At 57.2% G+C, this 23,660-nt stretch overlaps 1 protein-coding gene across 2 annotated transcripts in view; it reads right to left on the reverse strand.

Moving 5' to 3' along the window:
- Window positions 1-23,660, reverse strand: part of ARHGAP39 (Rho GTPase activating protein 39) — a 154,229-nt gene that overhangs the window by 49,951 nt on the left and 80,618 nt on the right. For both annotated transcript variants that reach the window (XM_024345394.3, XM_024345392.3), the window contains exon 3: window positions 1,515-1,946. In XM_024345394.3, coding sequence (XP_024201162.1) covers window positions 1,515-1,946 — 432 coding nt within the window. The remainder of the gene's footprint in view (window positions 1-1,514; window positions 1,947-23,660) is intronic.

Raw genomic sequence — 23,660 nt, forward strand, 5'->3', positions numbered from 1 at the left:
GAAAGCAAGTAGTGTTGGCAAGGCCGTGCATAACTTTGAACCCTCATATTTGCTGGTGGGATGTGAAATGTAGGCCCTGGTCCTCTTCGTGCCCGCCTTCTGCACCGCTCGCTCACCCACGCCACGCCCGAGCCTCCGCTGCTCACCCTGCCCTGCATGCCGACACCAACACCGTCTTCCCAGTGTGCTCCAGTGGCTCCTCCACACCTGATTTGCCCCAACTCCTGCCCACTCTGCAGCAGGCCCCATCCCTGGCCTCCCTTTCATCCTGCCAGACCGGGTCCACAGGGTGAACCTGCTGCCCGCCTCCCTCTGTGCCTGCACCTCGGTAGGGTGGGACGGAAGCCTGCTGTCCTCTGAGCTCTGCGGTTCACTCTGAATCCCTCTTCTGAAGCCTCAGATGAGCCCGGCAGTCCAACAGGCTCCTTCCCACCTCTGCAGAAGGCCCCTGGGCCTCAGCTCCCCTGGCAACCTCAGCCAAGCACCGAAAATCTGGTACTGGGGGAGACCAATCCCCTGCCTTTCTCTCCCTGGGGTCCAGCCTCTCCTCCGTCCTCTCCAGAGTAGCCTCCATCTGCCTCTGCAGTGGCCAGGACTGTCTGCCCTGGGCCACAGCCTGGGCTCTGGGAAGCCCTAGCCTCCTGTCCCTGCCTCGGCTCTTCCCCACTGTCCTGCTGGCCTGCCGCCTGCCTCAGCCCTTCCCCACTGTCCTGCCCGCCTGCCTCGGCTCTTCCCCACTGTCCTCTCTGGACTCGCTTCCCACGGTGCACTCACCTCAAGGCCCTTGTGCTCTACCCTGACCTCTCCCTGTTTCTGAGGGCAGGGGTCTCCTGGGCTCCCACCAACACAGGCTGTGCTCCTTCGGAGCCACTGTGACTCCAGAGGGCCACCTCCAAGCCTGCTCAGACCCCTCAGCTGTGTCCACACTGATCTACACCCTCCGCCTGGGCCCCCCCAGGTCCACACACCCCACGCCCACACGCAAATCCCCACATCTGCATCTCCCATCAGCAGAGAGAGCTGGGCGAGCCCCTCAGACACTGCTCTCAGGAACCACCACCTGCCAGGGGCTGGGCCAATGAGGGGCAGGGTTGGAGGACCAAGAACCCTCTGAGGCTGAGCGCCAGGCTCTGCTGCCCAGAGAGACAAGAAAGTGCTCACTGGGGACAGCAGCGGTAGCTGCTACAGCCAAGGACGAGGCTCTGGCCACTCGCGAGGACACTGAGTCCCCTGGGTCCCCGCCCACCGCCGTCACCTGGCCCTGCCCACCGTACCTGACCTACTCCTCACCTGGCCCCGCCCACCACCTTCACCAGTCCCGCTCTCACGTGGCCCCGCCCATTCCACTCACCTGGCCCCGCCCACCATACCCGACCTACTCCTAACCTGGCCCCGCCCACTACCTTCACCAGTCCCGCTCTCACCTGGCCCCGCCCACCACCCCTACCTGCCTCACCTGGCCCCGCCCACTCCATTCACCTGGCCCCGCCCATAGCACCTGCCCCCGCCCTCACCTGCCGCTGTCCTCCTTCACTGTCCCAAACGCCGCGGGCCGCCCGGCCCTCGCTGGCAACTCCTGCGCTTTCTCAGTGTCGGGCTCGGGCTCCAGGGAGGAGCTGGTGCTGCCCTCACGGCTGACGCTGCTGCCGCGCCCGGGGCTGCTCTCCGCCGAGGCGCGCGGGGACTCCGTGTTCTGCTTCAGCGTCTGCAGCTTGGCCAGCGGGATGATGTCGCAGCCCTGCGGCCGGTGCCACACCGTGCGCTGCGTGCTGGCATTGTAGTAGTAGAAGCGGGACGTGTTGGGGTCGAACAGCTCCCACCACTGGTTCTCGCTGGTGCGCTTGATGCGGACGCCGGCCGGCGGGTCCCACACGCACTCACCGGTGACCAGGTTGGCGTACATGCGCTCGCGGGTGCGCGGTTCGATGATCTCCACCCACTCCAACCTGGGGAGAGACAGGGTTAGGGCGGCTGGAGCCACGGCGGCCTGGGCCCGCGCCTCCCACCCCTGCAGACCCCGGCTCCAGCCCCAGCTGCAAAACCCAGAAATCCTGTCACAGAGGAAAGCAAACCCAAGCCCAGTCCGCCCCTGACTGCTGCCCTTCTGAGCACCCGCACCCGGGGAAGCCCCCGGAGCCGCCAGCGCCCCAGGGTGGTGCAGCCCTTCGGGGGGTCCTGGGCCCCACGTGGGGTAGGGACATACTGGCTGTGGTTGCAGGTTCCTGTCCTCACAGGCACCCAGGCCACAACCCCACTGCCCACTGCTCCGTCCTGCAGGATCGTGGCACAGGCCTGCGAGTCACCACTGCACACCTGCTCAGTAGCCCCTCCGCTGCAACTGGACCACCACCTCCACACTGGGTCGGGGTCTGGAGGGGCCTCAGGCCCAGCTAAGTGCTGCTGGGCTCCCAAGCTGTGTTCTCCCAAGGATCCCCCAGATCAGCAAGGCCAAGAGCCCAGCTGGCCCTCAGACCCCCGATGGGGGGCAAAGTCTCCACCCGGCCCTCAGACCCCCGCTGGGGGCACAGCCTCCAGGTCAGTAATGTTTCTGAGGCCTCTTCCATGTTTCTACACGGAAACAAAAACCCTTAGAGGCACCGAGAGCCTCTCGGCAAAGATGCTGCCAGGAGGCGTCCCCATGGACCCATGCATCCGTTTCTTAATCCTAGGACAGGCCTGGTCCTCACCATCACCGGCCTGGTGAGGGGTCTCGTTAGCCCTGCGACAGGCCTGGTCCTCGCCATCACCGGCCTGGTGAGGGGTCTCGTTAGCCCTGCGACAGGCCTGGTCCTCGCCATCACCGGCCTGGTGAGGGGTCTCGCTAGCCCTGCGACAGGCCTGGTCCTCGCCATCACCGGCCTGGTGAGGGGTCTTGTTTCCAGGGAAAATGCACTGATCCCAGGGGCTCAACAGAAGGGGAGGCAAGTGGTGAGGGCAGAAGGGCCAGCGGACACCAGGCCCAGACACGGGCTAGTGGGGGCTGCCTACGGCTCCCCCAGGTCAAAGACAGAAAGAGCCCCCCTGGCGGCCGGCGCAGACTGGCTGCGGGGGCGACCTTCATCCCACGTCCCACCCTTTGAAACCAGGCCAGGGACACGGCGGCTCCGAAAACAGGCTGTGATGCACACCACACCTGCTCGTGGGACACCAAGGATCCAGGCGGAGTCTGTCCCCGCCACCCCCCAGAGGCCAGCTGGGGAAGCCGGGCCCTCACACAGTGGCAGCGGCCCCAGCAGCAGCCCTGGGGGTTCTGGGTCTGTTTCTTGCTGATGCAGATGAGCAGCTGAGAAACAGGCCCCGCCACCCAAGCCCTCCTTCAGGCCCTGGCCACTGGGCATTGTTTGCTCCTCTGTGTTTGGGTGCCACAGGCAGAAGGCACAGAGGGTCAGTCCACGTGGGGCCATGAGGTGGGGGTGCTCAGGGCCTTACGTGGGGAAGGAGCTGGCTCAGGGGTCTGGCCGCAGGAGGAGGATGAGGCGGGTGGGACTGGGCCTGAGTGCAGACACCACAGTGGTGCACTCAGAAGTCCAGTGAAGGAGGGCCAGTGAGAGAAGGGGCATCCTGGGGATGGGCTGGTGGTGGAGGGCTGCAGGGGAAGGCAGATGAGAACTCCTGAGGCCTGCCTGTGGATGTTTCACCGTCATCCCCGTGGGAAGGCGAGGTGGTGGGGGTCCTGTTTTTTTGCTCAGCCTGAGTACATCTGCCAACAACTCCCCCCAAACAAATGCCTCGGCTTGCTCGGCTCAGACCCTCCACAGGCCCCAGACTCTGAATTTCCACCTGCATGTCTCGCCACACCCTCGGCGTACACACCCACTCCACCGTCCACCGTCCAGCAAACCACACGCAACAGGGGCCACCCCCGCTCTGGTCCGTGCTCTCCCTTCTCAGCCCGGGGTCTCGCCAGGCACCAAGAGCTGCCCAGCCCCTCCCTCCCAGCCCACAGTGGGTCCCCCCCAGTCGCTCCTGACAAATAAATCTAGGCAGCACCTTTCAGTCCCGAGGGAGCTGTGCCACTTTTGATACCACTGATCATGTTCTCTTCCTTTTATTTTTAAAGTTTTAACTTTTCGTTTTATAATTTCATATTTTCAAAACAGTTAACAGCCTTCACCCAGATTCACCGCGTGTCACCACCCTGAAACCGCAACAGGAAGTGGCGCATGCATTGTGGGGTGAGCAGCTCAGGAGACAACTGCCCGGCACGTGGAGGCACAGACGGGGTCTGCCCACGGCCCGGGCGGGACTGGGTGCCCACTAGGGTTCCCCACCGTAGCATCCTGTGCCGTCTCCCCAGCTACGAGGATCTCGTGGGGATCCCGTAAGGCCCCTGACATCCTGTTTCTCCTCCGCTTTAACCCACGACTTTCAGCACCACGGATGCTTCCTGCCTGCGTGCTCCACTGAGCTGGCCAGCACACCGTCACCCTTGCTGGCTGGAATTCTATTCTGAGAGTCGCACGATAAAGAATTTGTCATGTTGGCGGTGCTGTTGTGGGGGTGGCAGGTTACGGAGGTTTCTATTTTTCTGTATTTTCCAAGTGTTCCACAATATTCACAAGATTACTACTGTCATTGGAAAAAACCCCACATATTATCTTCCTATAAAATGGTGCATATTCCACGTATGACATGCAATGAATCTTTCCAAGTGTCCAGTTTTAAAGTGTTAAGGATTTAGTGGGCAATGTTTCCCTGAAGCATCTGCACTCTTATACTGGCCTGTCCAGCACATCACTCAAGGGGATAAATGGTATCTCCCTGCAGGGGTGTTTTAATTCAAATGCAAACTTAATGACAAGGAAGGACTGTCACAGTTTATAATGAGATAAAGTTATATAGCTTTATTTTTAAAAGTGGCATATGTGTTTACATGTATATAGTTGTCTAGAAAATTACTGGAAGTCTAAAGCCAAATATTAAAAGAGATTAACTGGCCAAGTGCGGTGGCTCATGCCTGTAATCCCAGCAATTTGGGAAGCCAAGGCGGGCGGATCACTTGAGCTCAGGAGTTTGAGACCAGCGTGGGCAACGTGGTGAAACCCCATCTCTACAAAAAACACAAAAATTAGCCAGGTATGGTGGGTGCACCTCTGGTCCCAGCTACTCGGGAAGCTACTCGGGAGGATCGCTTGAGCCTGGGAAGCAGAGGTTGCAGTGAGCTGAGATCGCACCACTACACTCCAGCCTGGGTGACAGAGAAAAGATCCTGTCTACACACACACACACACACACACACACACACACACACACACACGAGGGGGTTACCTAGGAGATGTGGAATTTGGTGTAATTTTACCTTACCCCCATTTTTGCTTTCAAAATATATAATGGAAAATTTCAAACACGCACAAAAATATAGAGATTAGTATAATGAATCCCAGGTATGTGGTTTTAATTTTTCTAATTGTTAATGTGGACAAGCATTTCCACATGTTCCTAAGCCACTGACATTCCTCGCTCACCAGACATACACGGCTTTGCCATTACAATGTTGTGTTTTCTAATTGTTAATGTGGACAAGCATTTCCACATGTTCCTAAGCCACTGACATTCCTCGCTCACCAGACATACACGGCTTTGCCATTACAATGTTGTGTTTTCTAACTGTTAATGTGGACAAGCATTTCCACATGTTCCTAAGCCACTGACATTCCTCGCTCACCAGACATACACGGCTTTGCCATTACAATGTTGTGTTTTCTAATTGTTAATGTGGACAAGCATTTCCACATGTTCCTAAGCCACTGACATTCCTCGCTCACCAGACATACACGGCTTTGCCATTACAATGTTGTGTTTTCTAATTGTTAATGTGGACAAGCATTTCCACATGTTCCTAAGCCACTGACATTCCTCACTCACCAGACGTACATGGCTTTGCCATTACAATGTTGTGTTTTGTTTTAGAAATGCACATCCTAGGTGACAGCTCCCGCTGTGTCGTCTGTGCTCTAAAGATCTCTCTGGCCGTGTAGCTTGTCTTTTCACTTTTTATGGTACCTTTTGCTGAAACGAAGTTTTTAAATTTTTTTTTTTTTTTTTTGGAGACGGAGTCTCGCTCTGCTGCCCAGGCTGGAGTGCGGTGGCGCCATCTCGGCTCACTGCGAGCTCTGCCTCCCGCGTTCACGCCATTCTCCTACCTCAGCCTCCCGAGCAGCTGAGACTACAGGCACCCACCACCATGCCCGGCTATTTTTTATTTTTATTTTTAGCGGAGACGGGGTTTCACCATGTTGGCCAAGCTGGTCTCGAGCTCCTGACCTCAGGTGATGCACCTGCCTCGGCTTCCCAAAGTGCTGGGATTACAGGCGTGAGCCACCGCGCCTGGCCCTTTTGACCTTTTTAAAGACAACTTCCCTACTTCTAGGTCACAGATATTCTCCTTTTTTTTTTTTTTTTTTTTTTTGAGACGGAGTCTCGTTCTGTCTCCCAGGCTGGAGTGCAGTGGTGCGATCTCGGCTCACTGTAATCTTCGCTTCCCAGGTTCAAGCGATTCTCACAAGATGGCTTCCCAAGTAGCTGGGACTACAGGCATGCGCCACCACGCCCAGCTAATTTTTGTATTTTTAGCAGAGACGGGGTTTCACCATGTTGGTCAGGCTGGTCTTGAACTCCCGACCTCGTGATCCACCAGCCTCAGCCTCCCAAAGTACTGGGATTACAGGCGGGAGCTACCGCGTCTGGCAGATATTCTCTTATAAGTTGCTTTTCACACTGAAGTCATTAATCTGCCTGCACTGATTTTTGTTTACTGTGTGAAATTTCATTTTCCCATATGGATAGACAGGGATCTTAGGATAGCTTGTTAAATAGCTTTGTTTCCTCAGTGATGGACAATGGGAGCTCTATCTTAAATTGAGTTTCTGGCCAGGTGCGGTGGCTCAGGCCTGTAATCCCAGCACTTTGGGAGGCCCAGGCAGGTGGATCACCTGAGGTCAGGAGTTTGAGATCAGCCTGGTCAACATGGTGAAACCCCGTCTCTACTAAAAATACAAAAATTAGCCAGGTGTGGTGGCGTGCACCTGTAATCTCAGCTACTCGGGAGGCCAAGGCAGGAGAATCCCTTGAACCCAGGAGGCAGAGGTTGCAGGCAGCTGAGATCACACCACTGCACTCAGGCCTGGGTGACAGAGCGAGACTCTGTCTCTAAATAAATAAATAAACAAATAGAATAAATCGAGTTTCTGTAAGTGTGTCTGAGCTCCCAGCTGGCTTTGCTGATCCATCCATCTCTGTCTCTGCCTGAGCGGTGTCTTAGTTACGTGGCTTTGTAAAGTTGGTCCAAAGCCACACACTCCTCTCCCTCAGGCATGCTTCAGGCATATGTCAAAGCCATTCTTGACCCTTGGTTCTTCTCTGTGAAACTGAGAATCACCTCTTTGTTGGCTCCGCAAGGAGCCTGTGGATGGATTTAAGGAGAACCAGGCATCTCAGTGGAACTTTGGTCTCCACCCAGAGCCAAGGTGTCTCCCTCCACTCGTCCAGGTGTCTGAAGGGCTTAGACGCCCTCTCCCGATTGGCCCTGTGTCCCTCTCTGCTTTCACAGGACCATTAAGGGAAACCCCACAGCAGGGAGAACTGGGACCCCCCAGAAGCCTCTGCCGGTCCCAGCTCCAGATGCAATGGCAGACTCACTCTTCTTCCCAAGGGCCTCACCTGTCTCCCTTCCTTCTCTCCATGGACATCCCAAATCACCACAGAGAACCTGAGGGGCCAGCCAGGGGTTCCCAGCACCAGCTCACTGAGAACCTGGAGGGGCCAGCCAGGGGTTCCCAGCACCGGCTCACCGAGAACCTGGAGGGGCCAGTCAGGGGTTCCCAGCACCGGCTTCCCCTCGTGCACTCTCTTGCCCTTAGCTCCAGGGCAACTCTCCCTGGAGACAACCCTTGACCTCAGCCCATGATACAAAGTGTCAATGTCTCCCATCGTTAGAAACATAGGGACACAAACATGGTGCCCCTCGAACCCCCACAGCTCAGCACTCTAGGGAGAGAGGATTGAGGCTTGGTGGGGCCAGGACCTCCCGCCCATGGTGCCACGCGCTGCAGCCTGGACCTCCCGCCCATGGTGCCACGCGCTGCAGCCTGGACCTCCCGAGGATGTCGCTGGTTGTGGCAGCTGGCTGTACACACCATGCTCTTAAATCTCAACCCTCATGGGCCCCTGCAGGGCCCATAATTTAAATGAGAAAGAGAATCCAAGGATCACACAAATAAAAATGGCAACTGTTGAAAGGGGGTGGACGGGTGCCCTGCCTTCCCCCTGGAGCCGGCTCTCCCCGAGGGACAGATGGGGCATCCCTGCACCCCCATGGCTCAGCCAGGCTCTCCACTCTTGTTACCTGACCCCCGTGACTCAGGGTAGTTTTTTAGTTTTGGAGACAGAGTCTTGCTCTGTCACCCAGGCTGGAGTGCAGTGGTGTGATCTCAGCTCACCGCAACCTCCACCTCCCAGGTTTAAGCAATTCTCCTGCCTCAGCCCCCCAAGTAGCTGGGATTACAGGTGTATGCCACCACAGCTGGCTATTTTTTTTGTATTTTTAGTAGGGATGGGGTTTCACCATGTTGCCCAGGCTGGTCTCGAACTCCTGACCTCAAGTGATCTGCCTGCCTTGGCTTCCCAAAGTGTTGGGATTACAGGAGTGAGCCACCGTGCCCGGCCTCAGGGCTGATTCTCAGCCAGCAGTGGCCACAACAGGACTTCCTTCCATGATGTTTCTCACACTGCTGGAAGTGCAATCAGCTCAGCCCTCTGCCCAGAATCACTCCCGGCTCTGGGCTACACCTTGGTGACGGGCTCCTCTCTCCTCTGCCCCACAGGGTGTGCCCAGGACACCCCCAGTGTCTTCCAGTCTTATCCCTCCCATGGCCGCAGTGTGGGGGACAGTTCTCTCCCCAGGATGCCAGATCCCATGTGGCAGTCCCAGGCTCCCCTGAGCCATTAATGACAGCCTCAGGAGCAGCCTCAGAGTGTGACTCCTTCACAGACACTGGGCTTCAATCTGGGGCAGTGGCCAGAAAACTGGCTGCTGCAGGTACCACACCCATTTCCAGGCACCGGGTCCCATGCTGACACAGGGCTCAGAGCCTGCCCAGGGAAGGGGGCCTGGATGACAGCCCAGAAGCAGAAGTGTCCCCAGGATGGTTCCCACTGGCACTGGCTGGCCTGGGCTGCTGTCGGTCTGCTCTGCGGGACAGCAGCCATCAGCAACCCCACATGGCTGCACGCCCATCTCATACACCAGGATGGGCAATGATATGGTTTGGCTGTGTCCCCACCCGAATCTCCTCCACAACCCCGCCAAGTGTAGTGGGAGGGAACAAGTGGAGGTAACTGAATCATGGGGGTGGCCTCCCCCATCCTGTTCTCGTGATAGTGAGTTCTCATGAGATCTGATGGTTTTACAAGGGGCTTCCCCTTCCCTGGGCTCTCACTCTTCTCTCTCCTGCCGCCATGTGAAGAAGGACTTGTTTCATCCCCTTCCACCATGATTGTTCCCTGGGCGCCCCCAGCCATGCGGAACTGTAAGTCAATTAAACCTCTTTTCTTTATAAGTTGTCCAGTCTCAGGCATGCCTTTAGTTGCAGCATGAGAACAGGCTAATACAAGCATCAAATAAGAAGTGACAGCCAGGTAAGCACAAGGAAGAACCAACTGAAAACCAAGAGAAGGAAAGAGGCCACAGCAGCTCCTCAGGGGATCCGGGTTCGGAGCCAGAAGGCATGGAATGCACACTGCTGTGACTGGCATTCACGACAAGATGAGTTTCTACAGAGGAAGGAAAATGTAGAGGGTGTATAAAGAATTGAGTGGAAAATCTAAAATGTCAAAATAAATCCCTGAAATTAACGTGTTATACAGGTTTAAGAAGAAACTAATGTTGAAGGATAGAGGGACGGAGCACAGGATAGTCAGAGGACAAAGCCCGGCAGCATGGGACGGGGCCTGGGGAGGGAGGACACGGGAGCGGGCAGGGAAAGGCCTGCTGGGTCCACACGAGGAAGAGTGAGGGGCAGAGAGACTTTTTTTTTTTTTTTTTGAGACGGAGTCTCGCTCTGTCATCCAGGCTGGAGTGCGGTGGTGCGATCTCGGCTCACTGCAACTTCTGCCTCCCAGGTTCAAGTGACTTTCCTGCCTCAGTCTCCCAAGTAGCTGGGATTACAGGCACGTGCCACCACGCCTGGCTAATTCTTGTTTTTAATAGAGATGGGGTTTCACCACATTGGTCAGGCTGGTCTTGAACTCCTGATCTGCCCGCTTTGGCCTCCCAAAGTGTTGGGATTACAGGCGTGAGCCACCGCGCCCGGCCAGAAGAAACATTTTTACACAGATCAGCCTCCAGTCTCTGAAGGTGGAAGACAGCACCCATCACCATCAGGGAAATGCAGAGCTCGAGACACCGAGGAAAACCAGCAAGGGTGGTGGTCCCAGCCCCATGGGAACAGCTGGGGTAGACAGAGCCAGTGACGCTGCTGGCAGGGACACGGGTTGGCCGTGTGTGCCAGGTGCCGGTTGACAGCACTGTGGGGACTCATTGCCCTGGGCCTGCAGCTTAAGACCTGGCAGGAGTGAGGGCGTACAGACCCAGCAAGACAGAGCAGGGCCACCCCGAGGGCTCCTGAGCACGCATGCTGCGTGAGGGAACCAGGCTGGGGCCTGCAGGCTGTGCGCTGCATTGAGGCTCATGGAGGCACAAAACCAACGGTGATGCCAGAGGCTGCCTGCCCGGTGGGGCGCGTCATGAGCCTGCGCCTCCTCGAACACTTCTCTGCACACATGTGTGTTAGCTAACATGTTTTCAGAGGAAGAGAAATGTGCCTCACCCTATGGGGAGGTGGCCCTAAGCCTCCCTCAGCAGCCGGGAAGAGCAGCCGTATGCAGCAGGGACAGAACTGTGGGGACCGTGGAGAGCGGCAGACTGGGTGCGGGAGGCGGGGCTCTCACCAAGCCATCTGGAGAAACTCGGCCCAGGGCCCGAAGGGGAAGGTAAGACCCAGTAGGGCTGGGGACCTGGCTGGCCACCTGAAGCCCACGGCCTGTCTCCGTCAAACCCAGCGAGGGTCAGACTCACAGCCGGAGGCAGCACGGCGGCACGGGGGGACACAGCAAAGCCTCAGCAGCCTCAGCTGGGCCACCACGGCCAACGTGGGCAGGACTCTTGTGCGTGCTCACCGCGCCGTGAGATGAGAGCAGCACGCCGCCTCTGTGGTCCTCCTCCCAGTGAATCGTGGTGAAGATCAGGCACGTCCAGGCGAGGGGCGTGTCACGCAACACCAGGCCCGCCCTCCTCCAGGCCGTGCAGGTCACCAAATGCCAGGAGAGGGTAAGTCCACAGGAGCCCGGGGACGTCAGGATCAATGTCACGTGGGACCCAGGGACAGAAAAAGGAAATCAGGTGCAAACCTAAGCGTCTACATAAGGTGTGGATTCCGTTAGTAACAGTTCCCGGCAGGGGCTCATCAACTGCAGAAAGGCACCGGCGGCATGACGGCGAGGGTATCGGTGGCAGGAGGACCCTGGTGCAGTGGACACAGAGGCTCTGCGCTGCCTGTGCCATTTCCACGTAAATCTAAGATTGTTCTAAAATAAAAAGTTTGCTTAAAAAAAGTAAGTAGTCTCCATATTTTAAAATGTTAATTTTATACTCTATAAATTATATAAGTAGCACAGTCGGCCTCATTTCGGAGCCAGCAGCTGCTCCTCCATGCGGGCGTGTCCCGGCAGGGCCTACCCTGGGGCAGGGAGTCATGGCCCAGAGGGGCTCCGGGGACAGGAGCGCCCAGAGCAGGGCGGCGGGAAGCCCCTCCCGGGAGGACGAACTCCTCTGACACCAACAGGGGGGACGAAGTCCCCAGTTCCTCTTCCTGAGGACACCGACTTGGTGACCACGAGGCAGCTTTACCAAAACACAGGAGACCTCTCCAGCTCCCCAACGAGGCCCTCTGCCCCAGGGACTCCCGTGACCCCGTAATCCAGGGACAACCAGGTTCCGGGAGGGGCTGGTGCGCAGGGCAGAGGGTGGCCCCCACATGTGCTGGCAAACGCCGCCATCCTACTCAGGGACCTGAAGCTACGTCCATCTCTGCAGCCTGCGGCAGAGACACCCACGACGAGCTCGGAGGCCTCCCACGACTCTGCCTCTGGTGTCAATCAGCAGCCCTGGGCACAGCCCAGGCGCCTGTGAGGTGGGGGCTCAGGCCAGGCCCCGCCTCCTCCAGAAGCCTTAGGACAAGGGCTGCGGGCTGAGGGGCACAGAGGGGCGTGAGGAACCTACAGAGGCTGAGATGCGTGGGAGCCCCGCCCACAAGAGGGAACAACACGTCACTGCTGCCTTGGGGCCCACGACGCCCTGACCCTGGTGCCAACTGCTAGCCCTCCATGCTCCCAGCTGACGTGAGGCCAACAAGGGTCTCTCGCCTGTCATCCTGCAGAACACAAGGCCAGCTTGGTGGGCTCACCAGGGACACCACATGGCACGTGGGACAGAGGCCAGAGAAGCCTTCCCGACAGGGCCTGACAGAAGATGCCATCGACACTGCGGTCGGGGCAGGGCCATCTCCGGAAGATGCCATCGACACTGTGCTCGGGGCAGGGCCATCTCTGGTGACCTTGTATAGTGGCACTGACAGGTCACTTGTGTTTTCTGACCACTGGTGATGACAGTTTGGACGCTTGTCCCCAAACCTCACGTTGAGATGTGATCCCCAGTGTTGGAGGTGGGGCTTGGTGGGAGGTGCCTGGGTCGGGGCAGACCCCTCATGGCTCAGTGCCGTCTTCTCGACTGTGAGTGAGTTCTTGTGAGAGCAGGTTGTTTAAAGTGTGTGGTGCCTCCCCCGCCCCATGCTCCTGCTTTGCCATGATCAGAAGCTTCCTGAGGCCTCCCCAGAAGCCGAGCAGATGCCGGCGCCATGCTTCCTCCACAGCCTGCAGAACCACCAGCCAATTAAACATCTTTTCTTTATAAAATACCCAGCATCAGGTGTTTACGGCAATGCGAGAACGGCCTGACACGAGTGACTGCAAGGCCAGCCTGCAGAAGGCTGGGGGGGCAGCGGTCACCATGTGACATCTCAGTGTGCACCGAGGGGGTCTTTGTCAGCTCCAGAGACACCCCTACCCCCGCCACAACCCAACCTGCTGCCCTAGCCCTGCCTGGGAACAGAGCCAGCATGGAGACCCCAGCCAGGCCCGAGGCTTGTCTCTTCCTGGTCCCTGGCCATGAGCCTTGTCGACCGCCCTGGGGCCCAGCCAGAGGGTGAGGTCGCCCTGACCCCCAGCCCTCACCCCTGCCCCGTCCAGGCCACTCTCCACGCTGAAGATGGAAGAAACTCCCAAAACTGGGACCTGGTCATTATACCCTTGACACCTTCCACAGCTGGCACTGACCCTGGAGTGGGGCAATTCCTGGCAAAGCCCCCATCCCCCTGGTCCACTCCTCAGCCTGGCCGGTCTCTGTCACCTTTGCTTCCGTGACCTCCTGGAGCCGGGTGGCTGCGCAGGCCTGGGGTGCAAGGCCAGAGGCTCACGGTCCCCCAGCAGGTGGCTTCCCTGTCCATACACCTCCTCTCCCCAGCCGGAGCCTGGACCCCAATGGACAGCTGCTCTGTGCTCCCATGAGCACAGACCTGCAGGGGAGGGTGGCGCGTGTGAGGAGCACCTGCTGGGACATTGAAAAGGACAACGGCAGATGCAGCAGCCTCAGGGCACCCAAGGAAACCCCAAGAAGGCACCTGCAAGCAGACATCTGCAGGAAACTTGTCTTGAGGCCTGGGGGGACCAAAGGTAGCAGGGCCACCGTGAAGGGCCTGAGGCCTGGGCTGACCTGACCTAATTCAGGTGAACGGACCCTGAAGAAGGACTTGTTTGCATCCCCTTCCACCATGATTGTTCCCTGGGCGCCCCAGCCGTGCGGAACCTCCTGGCTGGTCCACAGGGAGCAGGATGAAGGCTCCGGGAGGCCAGTGGTGCTGGGGGACAGGGTGCGCGCCAGAAGAGAGGCGAGGGGTGGGGGAGCAGAGGCGAGGAAGGGCAAGGTTTTCGGCCTGAGCACCTGGAGGGCGGGGCTGTGTCAGGTCTGGGGTCAGAACTCAGGACGCACACCAAGGACAGGACCACCTGGACGCAGGTCAAATGCGGTGAGCAGTGAGGTGCCCTCGGCAACAGCACAGCCTCCCCGCCTGGAAGGAACAGGCCCCGTGTGCCAGGGCGGCTTCCCCTGGATAGCAGCGTCGCCTCGTTGCCTCGTGCCTGCAGGGAGTGCTGCCTGTGGGGAGTGGTGCCTGCGGGGAGCGCTGCCTGCGGGGAGTGGTGCCTGCTCTCCTGTTCTCGCGTCACTTCTGTTAGATTTTAGCAGAACAAAGTTGAGATACTCCCAAAATAATTTTTCTGAGTACAGAGAAGCTCAGACAGCAGAGAATCGAACATTCTATGCCCTAAAAGAAGTAATACCAATTATTATTTTTGTTTAAAATGCACTTTCAAATGAATGTAATGGGATAATTCTCTCAACAAAGAATAGCATTTTGTTCCCTTTTCAGTGCACTCCTGCGCGCATGTGGGCAGAACACCAGCCTCCTAAGAACACTGTGGGCACCTCCTGGGGGACAGCATTGAGCCCAGACCCTAGGAAACCTGAGGGCACCTCCTGGGGGGACAGCATTGAGCCCAGACCCTAGGAAACCTGAGGGCACCTCCTGGGGGACAGCATTGAGCCCAGACCCTCGGGAAACCTGAGGGCACCTCCTGGGGGACAGCACTGAGCCCAGACCCTAGGAAACCTGAGGGCACCTCCTGGGGGACAGCACTGAGCCCAGACCCTAGGAAACCTGAGGGTACCTCCTGGGGGACAGCATTGAGCCCAGACCCTAGGAAACCTGAGGGCACCTCCTGGGGGGACAGCATTGAGCCCAGACCCTAGGAAACCTGAGGGCACCTCCTGGGGGACAGCACTGAGCCCAGACCCTCGGGAAACCTGAGGGCACCTCCTGGGGGACAGCACTGAGCCCAGACCCTAGGAAACCTGAGGGCACCTCCTGGGGGACAGCACTGAGCCCAGACCCTAGGAAACCTGAGGGTACCTCCTGGGGGACAGCATTGAGCCCAGACCCTCGGGAAACCTGAGGGCACCTCCTGGGGGACAGCACTGAGCCCAGACCCTCGGGAAACCTGAGGGCACCTCCTGGGGGACAGCATTGAGCCCAGACCCTCGGGAAACCTGAGGGCAGACAACAGCATGGGGATGCTGGGCCTTGGGGAGCTGCTGCTCAGAGAAAAGGCACAGGCTTCAGACCGCAGAGGGCGACCTGGCCTCAGGGGTCCCACAGACTGGCTGGAGCTGGACCTCAAGGACGGAGGGGTACAGCTGCTGGCCCCGCAGGCTGGCTCTGCACAGGGCGAGGTGGGGAGGACATTGTGTGGGCTGGGGAACTTGCGCCTCGGCCCTCCACCACAGAGGGTCAGCATCAACTCACAGATGCAATCTGAGGTGTGTTTGAGGAAGATTCATTTGGCAACAGTATTTAAAATGAAGTGGGAAGAAAAATAAGCCATTTGGTGACAAAGGTGGAAGGATGCAAGATGTCTACGATCCCCAGGGGACTCAGGGTACCCGGCCAGACGGGCCTCTTCCCAGAAGCTCCCAGAAGCTGCTGTCAAGGCGGAACAACCTTCCTGCAGCCCCTGTTTCTTGGAGATGTCTGTTTGCAGACAGCGATCAGCCCACATAAGCCTTTTCTGATTAACGTAATGAGTGCCACGTGCATGCCAGAGAATTTGCCAGGTGCTAGGGACACAAGAGTGAACAAGAACGTGCCCTGCCCTGCAGACGTAGACAAGGGTGTCGAGACCACTCCATGGGGAAAGGAGAGTCTCTTCAACAAACGTGCAGGTGGATGTCTACCTGCAAACAAATGCAGTCAGCCCCTACCTCATGCCACACACAAACATTAATCCAAAGTAGACGAAAGGTCTCAATGTAAGAGCTAAACTGACAAAACTCTTAGAATAGACGGGGCGGCTCTGCATGACCTCGGATTTGGCAATGGATTCTGAGCTATGACACCAAAAGCACATGCAATAAGACAAACAATGGAAAAACAGACTTCATCAAAATTAAAACTTTTGTGGCCACCCCCGAGAGAGTGAAAACACAGCCACAGGATGGGAGAAAACACCTGCAAATCATCCATCTGATGAGGTTCACAAAGGACTCTCCTAATTCAGTAACAACAGGGTAGGAGGCTGGGAGGTGGAGACTGCAGTGAGCCCTGATCTACTGCACTCCAGTCTGGGCAACAGAGTGAGATCCTGCCTCGAAAAGAAAAAAAAGACAGGCCGGGCACCGTGGCTAATGCCTGGAATCTCAGCACTTTGAGAGGCCAAGGCAGGTGGATCACCTAAGTCAGGAGTTCAAGACCAGCCTGGCCAACATGGTGAAACCCCGTCTCTACTAAAAATATAAAAATCAGCTGAGTGTGGTGGCTCATGCCCGTAGTCCCAGCTACTCGGGAGGCTGAGGCAGGAGAACTGCTTGAACCCGGGAGGCAGAGGTTGCAATGAGCCGAGATCACAGCACTGCACTCCAGCGTGGGCGACAAAATGAGACTCCGTCTCAAAAAAAAAAAAAAAAAAAAGATAAATACCCCAGTTTAAAGATGGGCAAAATATCTGGACAGACACATCTCCAAAGAAGATATGCAGATGGCCATGGCAGACACATCTCCAAAGAAGATATGCAGATGGCCAATCTACATTAAAAGACGCTCATGATCATTAGCCATAGGAGAAATGCAAAGCAAAAAATCAAAACCACAAGAGACACCATCTCAAACCCACTGGAGGTAAAAACCATAATAAGTGTTGCTAAGGACGTGGAGAAACTGGAACCTTTATACACTGCCGGTGGGAAGTGGGAACATTAACTGGTGTGGCCACTGTGGAAGAGTTTGGTGGTTCCTCAAAAAGTCAAACATACCGGCCAGGCGCAGTGGCTCATGCCTGTAATCCCAGCACTGTGGGAGGCCGAGGTGGGCGGATCACCTGAGGTCAGGAGTTCGAGACCAGCCTCACCAACATGGTGAAACCCCCGTCTCTACTAAAAATACAAAATTAGTCAGGTATGATGGTGGGTGCCTGTAATCCTAGCTACTTGGGAGGCTGAGGCAGGAGAATCGCTCAAACCCGGGAGGCGGACGTTGCAGTGAGCTGAGATTGTGCCACTGCACTCCAGCCTGGGCAACAAAAGCGAAACTCCACCTCAAAAAAAAAAAAAAAAAAGGTTAAATATACAAAAATTAGCCAGGTGTGGTGGTGGCAAACATGTGTAGTCCCTGCTACTTGGGAGGCTGAGGCATGAGAATCACTTGGATCCGGGAAGCAGAGGTTGCAGTGAGCCAAGATGGTGCCACTGCACTCCAATCTATGTGACAGAGTGAGGCTCTGTCTGAAAAAGAAAGTTAAACAGGCTGGGTGTGGTGGCTGTAATCTCGGCACTTTGGGAGGCCGAAGTGGGAGGATCGCTTCAGCCTGGGAGTTGCAGGTTGCAGTGAGCTGTGATTGCACCTTCGCACTCCAGCCTGACAAGTACCAACCTTTCTCAAAAATAATTTAAAAAACCCCACAGAGTTACCACCTGACCCAGCAATTCCACAACTAGGTATACACACCCAAGAGAAACGAAAACGTCTTCACACAGAAATCTGCACACAAATGTTCATAGCAGCATGATTCATAATAGCCAAAAAGTGGCAACAGAGCAAATGTCCTTCAACTGATGCATGAAGAAGCAAAATGTGGCCCATCCCTACACGGGAATATTGTTCAGCAGTAACAGGGATGCAGCCCGGACCCAAGCTATGGTGTGGATGGACCCGGGGCATGTCGACGTGAGCGAAGGACCACTCGTATGATTCCACGTACTTCAATCGTCTGGAGCAGGTGAATCCCACAGGACACAAAGCCGGCCCGCCGTGCCCGAGGCTGGGGAGAGGCTGCTGCTGGGAGTGGGGCTTCTCTGTGGGAGATGGATGGTGGCAGCAGCTGCACAACTCTGACTGTTCTAAGAGCCACTGGATTGTGCACCTTGGAGGGTGAGCTTTGTGGCATGTGAATTATATAAAAAAAGGGAGTCTGGCAGGTGAGGGGCAGCTGGGCTGGGCTCTCGCTGGGAAGGCCCCATCGGGCTGCCCTCAGCCAAGAGGTCCCAAGAGGCAGGCAGGTATCTGGGAACATGTGGAGGGTGCAGAGGCTGAACGGGGCCACCAGGGTCCACGATGGCCATGGCAATGCTGAGCTCCAGCCGCCACAGCTGGCCCCGAGCAGACCCTCTTGGTGGGTCCAGTGGGACCACTCCCCAAGGCATGCAGCCCCCAGCACAGCTCCTGGCTGTACAGCCTCTGCCAGGGGCGCCGGTGTCCCTGCCGTGCCGCCATCTTCCCATCACCCCTCCCTGATCTGCTCTTTGTTCCCAGATGTCGTCCTCTTTGCCACGCCGCTCCTCTTTCTATCCTTATCGCTCTGCCAGGCGGCAGGTGTGGCCAGCCCCACACCAATCACCACAGACACCCACAGAGGACACCCAGACCAAGCAGCAGACACCAAATCCCCTCCTCACCCAACAGGCTGCTCACAACTGCACATGACACACAAAGGAGACAGCGGCCCCGCAGCAAACCCACATGACCGGAACCCAACGGGCCCTGGCAGCAGAGGGGACGGCTGAGGCCTGGCCACCCCGGTGCTGTCCACCACCCCTCAGTGGGCAGAGGGGATGGCTGAGGCCTTGCCACGCCGGCACTGTCTAACACACCTCAGTGGGCAGAGGGGATGGCTGAGGCCTTGCCACGCCGGCGCTGTCCACCACCCCTCAGTGGGCAGAGGGGGATGGCTGAGGCCTCGCCACCCCGGCACTCTCCACCACCCCTCAGTGGGCAGAGGGGACGGCTGAGGCCTTGCCACGCCGGCACTGTCTAACACCCCTCAGTGGGCAGAGGGGACGGCTAAGGCCTCGCCACCCCGGCACTCTCCACCACCCCTCAGTGGGCAGAGGGGACGGCTAAGGCCTCGCCACCCCGGCACTCTCCACCACCCCTCAGTGGGCAGAGGGGGATGGCTGAGGCCTCGCCACCCCGGCGCTGTCCATCACCGCTCAGTGCTCCGCCACTGCTCCTGTCTGGCCTCAAGACTTTGTTCCTGACAAGTGACTCAAAAGTTAAGCCCTTCCACTCCCTCCTGGTCTCCTAAATCAAGGCCTAGCATTGAAGGACATTCACTCATGGGGTGAATCCAGACTGGCCATGAGGGCCGCATGGAGGGGGTGCTGCGCGGGGGCAGAGGAAGCCCTGCAACGGTGAGCACGTGGGGGAGGCGTGGCCTCTGGGGCCTCCTGCACACAGCCAGGCGCTGCTCTTTACCAGGTAAGCATCCAGTGCTGCAGGCCCTAGGTGGCGTGCACTGCCGGGATCCTCGGCAAAGATAAGAAACAGCACACAGACAGAGGACCCACTGGTGCCGCAGGACCTGGCACGTGCTGCAGGAGCGGCCACCATGATAGATCGTCCTCCAGACCCGCAAGGGTACCACACCCCTAAGCACCGGAGGGCGCAGGCTCTGCCGGCCAGCCCCACTTCCCAACTCTCCCTCCAGGCCCAGGGCGTGTGTCCAGGCACATCGTGCTCTCCTGAGACCACCAGAAGGGCAAGGCAGGTCTAACGCCATGAGATGGAGTCCCAACAGCAGAGGCCATGGCTTCTCACACCAGACGTGGTGAGGGAGGAGCCGCGGGAACTCCCTCTGGGCCTTGACATCCCTGGTTCATCCGTGCCCAAGGAGACAGAGGAGGGACCTGGCTGACTGCCTGTGGAGCCTGGGAGGAGGGCGACCGGAACCCTAACAGCCTTAGGGCTGTAACGAGGGCTCACAACAGCAAGGTGAAGCCAGCAGGACATGCGTTTGCTCTGTGAGGACGAGGGGAGGCAGCTCCACCCGCAGCAACCACCTCATCAAATCCCAGGACACTGCACCAGCAGCCACACCGCCCTACGCCTCCAGTCCAAAGCCCAACGTCTTCTGGGTGGGGCCGACTGGTCCTGTCTCCATCTAGAAGAGCACGTGGAGGGAGGGCGGAGGCATCTTTGAATCAAAGGACTGCAGCTGGGGAGGGAACTCAGGACACAGACAGCGAGCTGCCAGGAAGCCGAGGAAGCCACGTGCCCAGGCTGGAACCCCAGCACACTGAGGCGTGGACAGAGAGCCCCTCGCTGCCCCTCGCAGATCTACGCGCCGCCCTTGAGGATGGGGGCAGGGGGCGGGGGGAACCCAGGATCAGGGAGGCAAGACTGTAATCAATGGGGCCGGGATTGCTGACTTGGGTTGATATGAAAAAGTCTGATCAAATGGGAAAGGCAAAACTTTAAGACTTTTAGAAGAAAATACGTGAAGAATTTCAGGAGCTCAGTTAGGAAAGGGCTTCCTGAGTAAGACAGGAAGAGAAAAGGCAGGTGGACAGAGAACGCTGGAGCTCAACACGTTGGCTCATCAAAAGCCACCAGCACCGACACAAAGGCGTGAGCACAGATGGAGACCGTAATCCAGGCTCAGTCAACATGCAACGGTACCCGGAACAGACAGGGATGCGTCCACACCACAAAGGCTAAGAAAGATGATTAAATGGAAGAAAAGGCCGGAGGAGATTCCCAGAGGCGGAAACCTGAGGGCTAAGAACACACGGAGATGCTCAAACCCACCAGGTAGGAAGCCACGCAGACCCACCCGCCAGCAGGGAAGGAGAGTCCGGCCAGAGTAGGAGCTCCGTGGTGGGGAAGGAGCAGCCCGGGGAAGTCCAGAGGGCGCCCGGCATGGCCTCGAAGGCTGGACACCTGCGGGGCCCTTTCCGCATTGCGTGTAAAGGGGAAACTCGGAACCCGGCCGTGGGCCTTTCCACGCTGCGTGTAAAGGGGAAACTTGGAACCCAGCCGTGGGCTTTTCCACATTGCGTGTAAAGGGGAAACTCGGAACTCAGCTGTGGGTGTCAGTGGAGGGATACCAAGGCGCCACATGAGGACACATGAGCCCCAGGGAGGCTGGGAAGGAGCAGAAGAGACTCTCGATGAGGCAGGTGTGGCTGGGCACAGGACAGGAGGCCAGCAGGACCAGACAGACGGGCAGAAGCAGCCCCAGCTCCTTACAGAGCCCGGGGCATGAGAGAAGGCACAGTGCCCCTCACAGAGCACAGGCAGCCTCAGCCTCTAACAAATGGCACGGGGACAGCCGGATGCATGTGGAAAACAAGCAGGTCAGACCACACCTCACACCACACACAAGAACCAAGGCGGATCTGAGACCCAAAGGCAAAAACAAAAGTATGTCAGCCCATGAGCAGGTGCCACGTGCTCTTTCTCCAGTCACCTGGATGGAGGTGACTAAAACACAGAGGCACTGAAGAAAGGATGGCCGACCTGACTACACAAAGATTCAAAACCTTTCACATGCAAAAGCCACTACAAATAAAACAGATTTTGGCTTTTCAGACACATTTAGTGGAACATTTACAATAAGAGCTCATGTCTTTAATATATAAATTTGAGCATGAAAAGATAAATACTATAGAAAAAGGGCAAAAGATAAGAGCATGCAATTCACAAAGTGAACAGTAATACACGGAGGGTAACTACTTCAGCGATCATCAGAGCCCCAAAGCCCAGGCTGCATGGAGACCCCAGGCACCTGCCCACACATCTGACAGCAGGCAGCTGTTGACGGCCCCGATGGCCCGGGGTTGGTGCTGCTCACAGAAGCCCCAAGGACAGCACATCCAAAGGCATCCTTGGACCTAGCAGTCCCTTGTCAGAAATTCACCTGCAGATGCACCTCCCAAAACCCAGAATTATACAAGCAGACTGCAGCAGTCCTTGTAATTGCAGAATATGCAAAATTACCCACATGGCCAACACAAGACTGAGGCGCACACACAATAGAGGCCCAGGAAGCTTTGAAAAAGGATGACAATCTCGATGATCTGGGAGGCAGTGATGTCTAGGGGATGTTTTAAGTGGAAAAAGCAAATTGTGCAAAGAACACATAAATCATGATACCATTAGTGTAAGAATGAAGGGGAAATAAGAAAACATACTAACATCTGTTTATTCTTCACAATAGAAACCCAGGAGATAAACAGAAAGCAAGAGAGTTTCTGCCTGCAGCAGGTAGGCAGGTGCAGAAAGGGCACGGGGAAGAGGCCTGGCTGAATGTGCCTGTGTACGGTTGGGGCTTTGGGAATGTGCAAATGGTCTATATGTTTAAAAGACAAAATTATATCAGGAAGAATAAAAAGGGGGACAAAAAAATCTCTAACTGAAAGTAGTGAACCAACGGATGCCAGAACCATAATGAAGAAAAGAGAAAGAGCTAATCCAAACAACTTAGGAACACAGGATGAGCCAGTGTCGCATTCCTGGGAGACACGCGCACATGAGGGAATGCAAATGAACCCTGGCTTTTTTTAGTGCATATATTTTTGTAGTGGAATGGGTGAAGCAATTCTGAACCAATTTTAGATGAATTATCAGATGAGCAAGTGAGTAAACACACTGGTGTTCTTGGGAGCCAGGGAAGAAGAGATGTGACGGAAGAGGGGACCACAGAGCAACTCTCTGTGGGAGGGACGGGACTGGGGCACCGTGTGCGCTCAGCATTTCTAGGAGGCGTTTGTGCGCGTGGAGGCATGCGTGCATGTTCGTGTACCTGTGTGCGTGTGCATGGAGGCATGTGTGCGCACTTGTGTACCTACGTGTGCGTGGAGGCATGTGTGCGAGCTCATGTACCTACCTGCATGTGTGTGTGCGTGGAGGCGTGTGTGCGCACTTGTGTACCTACCTGCATGTGCGTGTGTGGGGGGGGCATGTGTGCGAGCTCGTGTACCTACCTGCGTGTGCGTGTGCGTGGGGGTGTCTGTGCACTCCTGTACCCACCTGTGTGCGCGTGTGCGTGGGGGCATGTGTGCGCTCCTGTACCCACCTGCGTGTGCGTGTGCGTGGGGGCGTGCGTGCGCTCCTGTACCCACCTGCGTGCGCGTGTGCGTGGGGGCGTGTGCACTCTACCCACCTACGTGTGCGTGTGCGTGGGGGCGTGCGTGCGCTCCTGTACCCACCTACGTGTGCGTGTGCATGGGGGTGTGCGTGCACGCTCCTGTACCCACCTGCGTGTGCATGGGGGCGTGTGTGCGCTCCTGTACCCACCTGCGTGCGCGTGTGCGTGGGGGCGTGCGTGCACTCCTATACCCACCTACGTGCGCGTGTGCGGGGGGCGTGCGTGTGCTCCTGTACCCACCTACGTGCGCATGTGCGTGGGGGCGTGCGTGCGAGCTCATATACCCACCTGCGTGCGCATGTGGAGGCGTGCTTGCGAGCTCGTGTACCCACCTGCGTGTGCGTGTGTGTGGAGGCGTGCGTGCGCACTTGTGTACCTACCTGCATGTGCGTGCGCGTGTGGAGGCGTGCGTGTGAGCTCGTGTACCTACCTGCGTGTGCGTGGAGGCGTGCATGAGCTCATGTACCTACCCGTGTGTGTGGAGGCATGCGTGCACACTTGTGTACATACTTGCGTGTGCGTGGAGGCGTGTGTGCACTTTTGTACCTACCTGCGTGTGCGTGGAGGTGTGCATG

This window comes from Pan troglodytes, chromosome 7 (assembly GCF_028858775.2).
Source record: "Pan troglodytes isolate AG18354 chromosome 7, NHGRI_mPanTro3-v2.0_pri, whole genome shotgun sequence".
In the NCBI taxonomy this organism is placed as follows: domain Eukaryota; kingdom Metazoa; phylum Chordata; class Mammalia; order Primates; family Hominidae; genus Pan; species Pan troglodytes.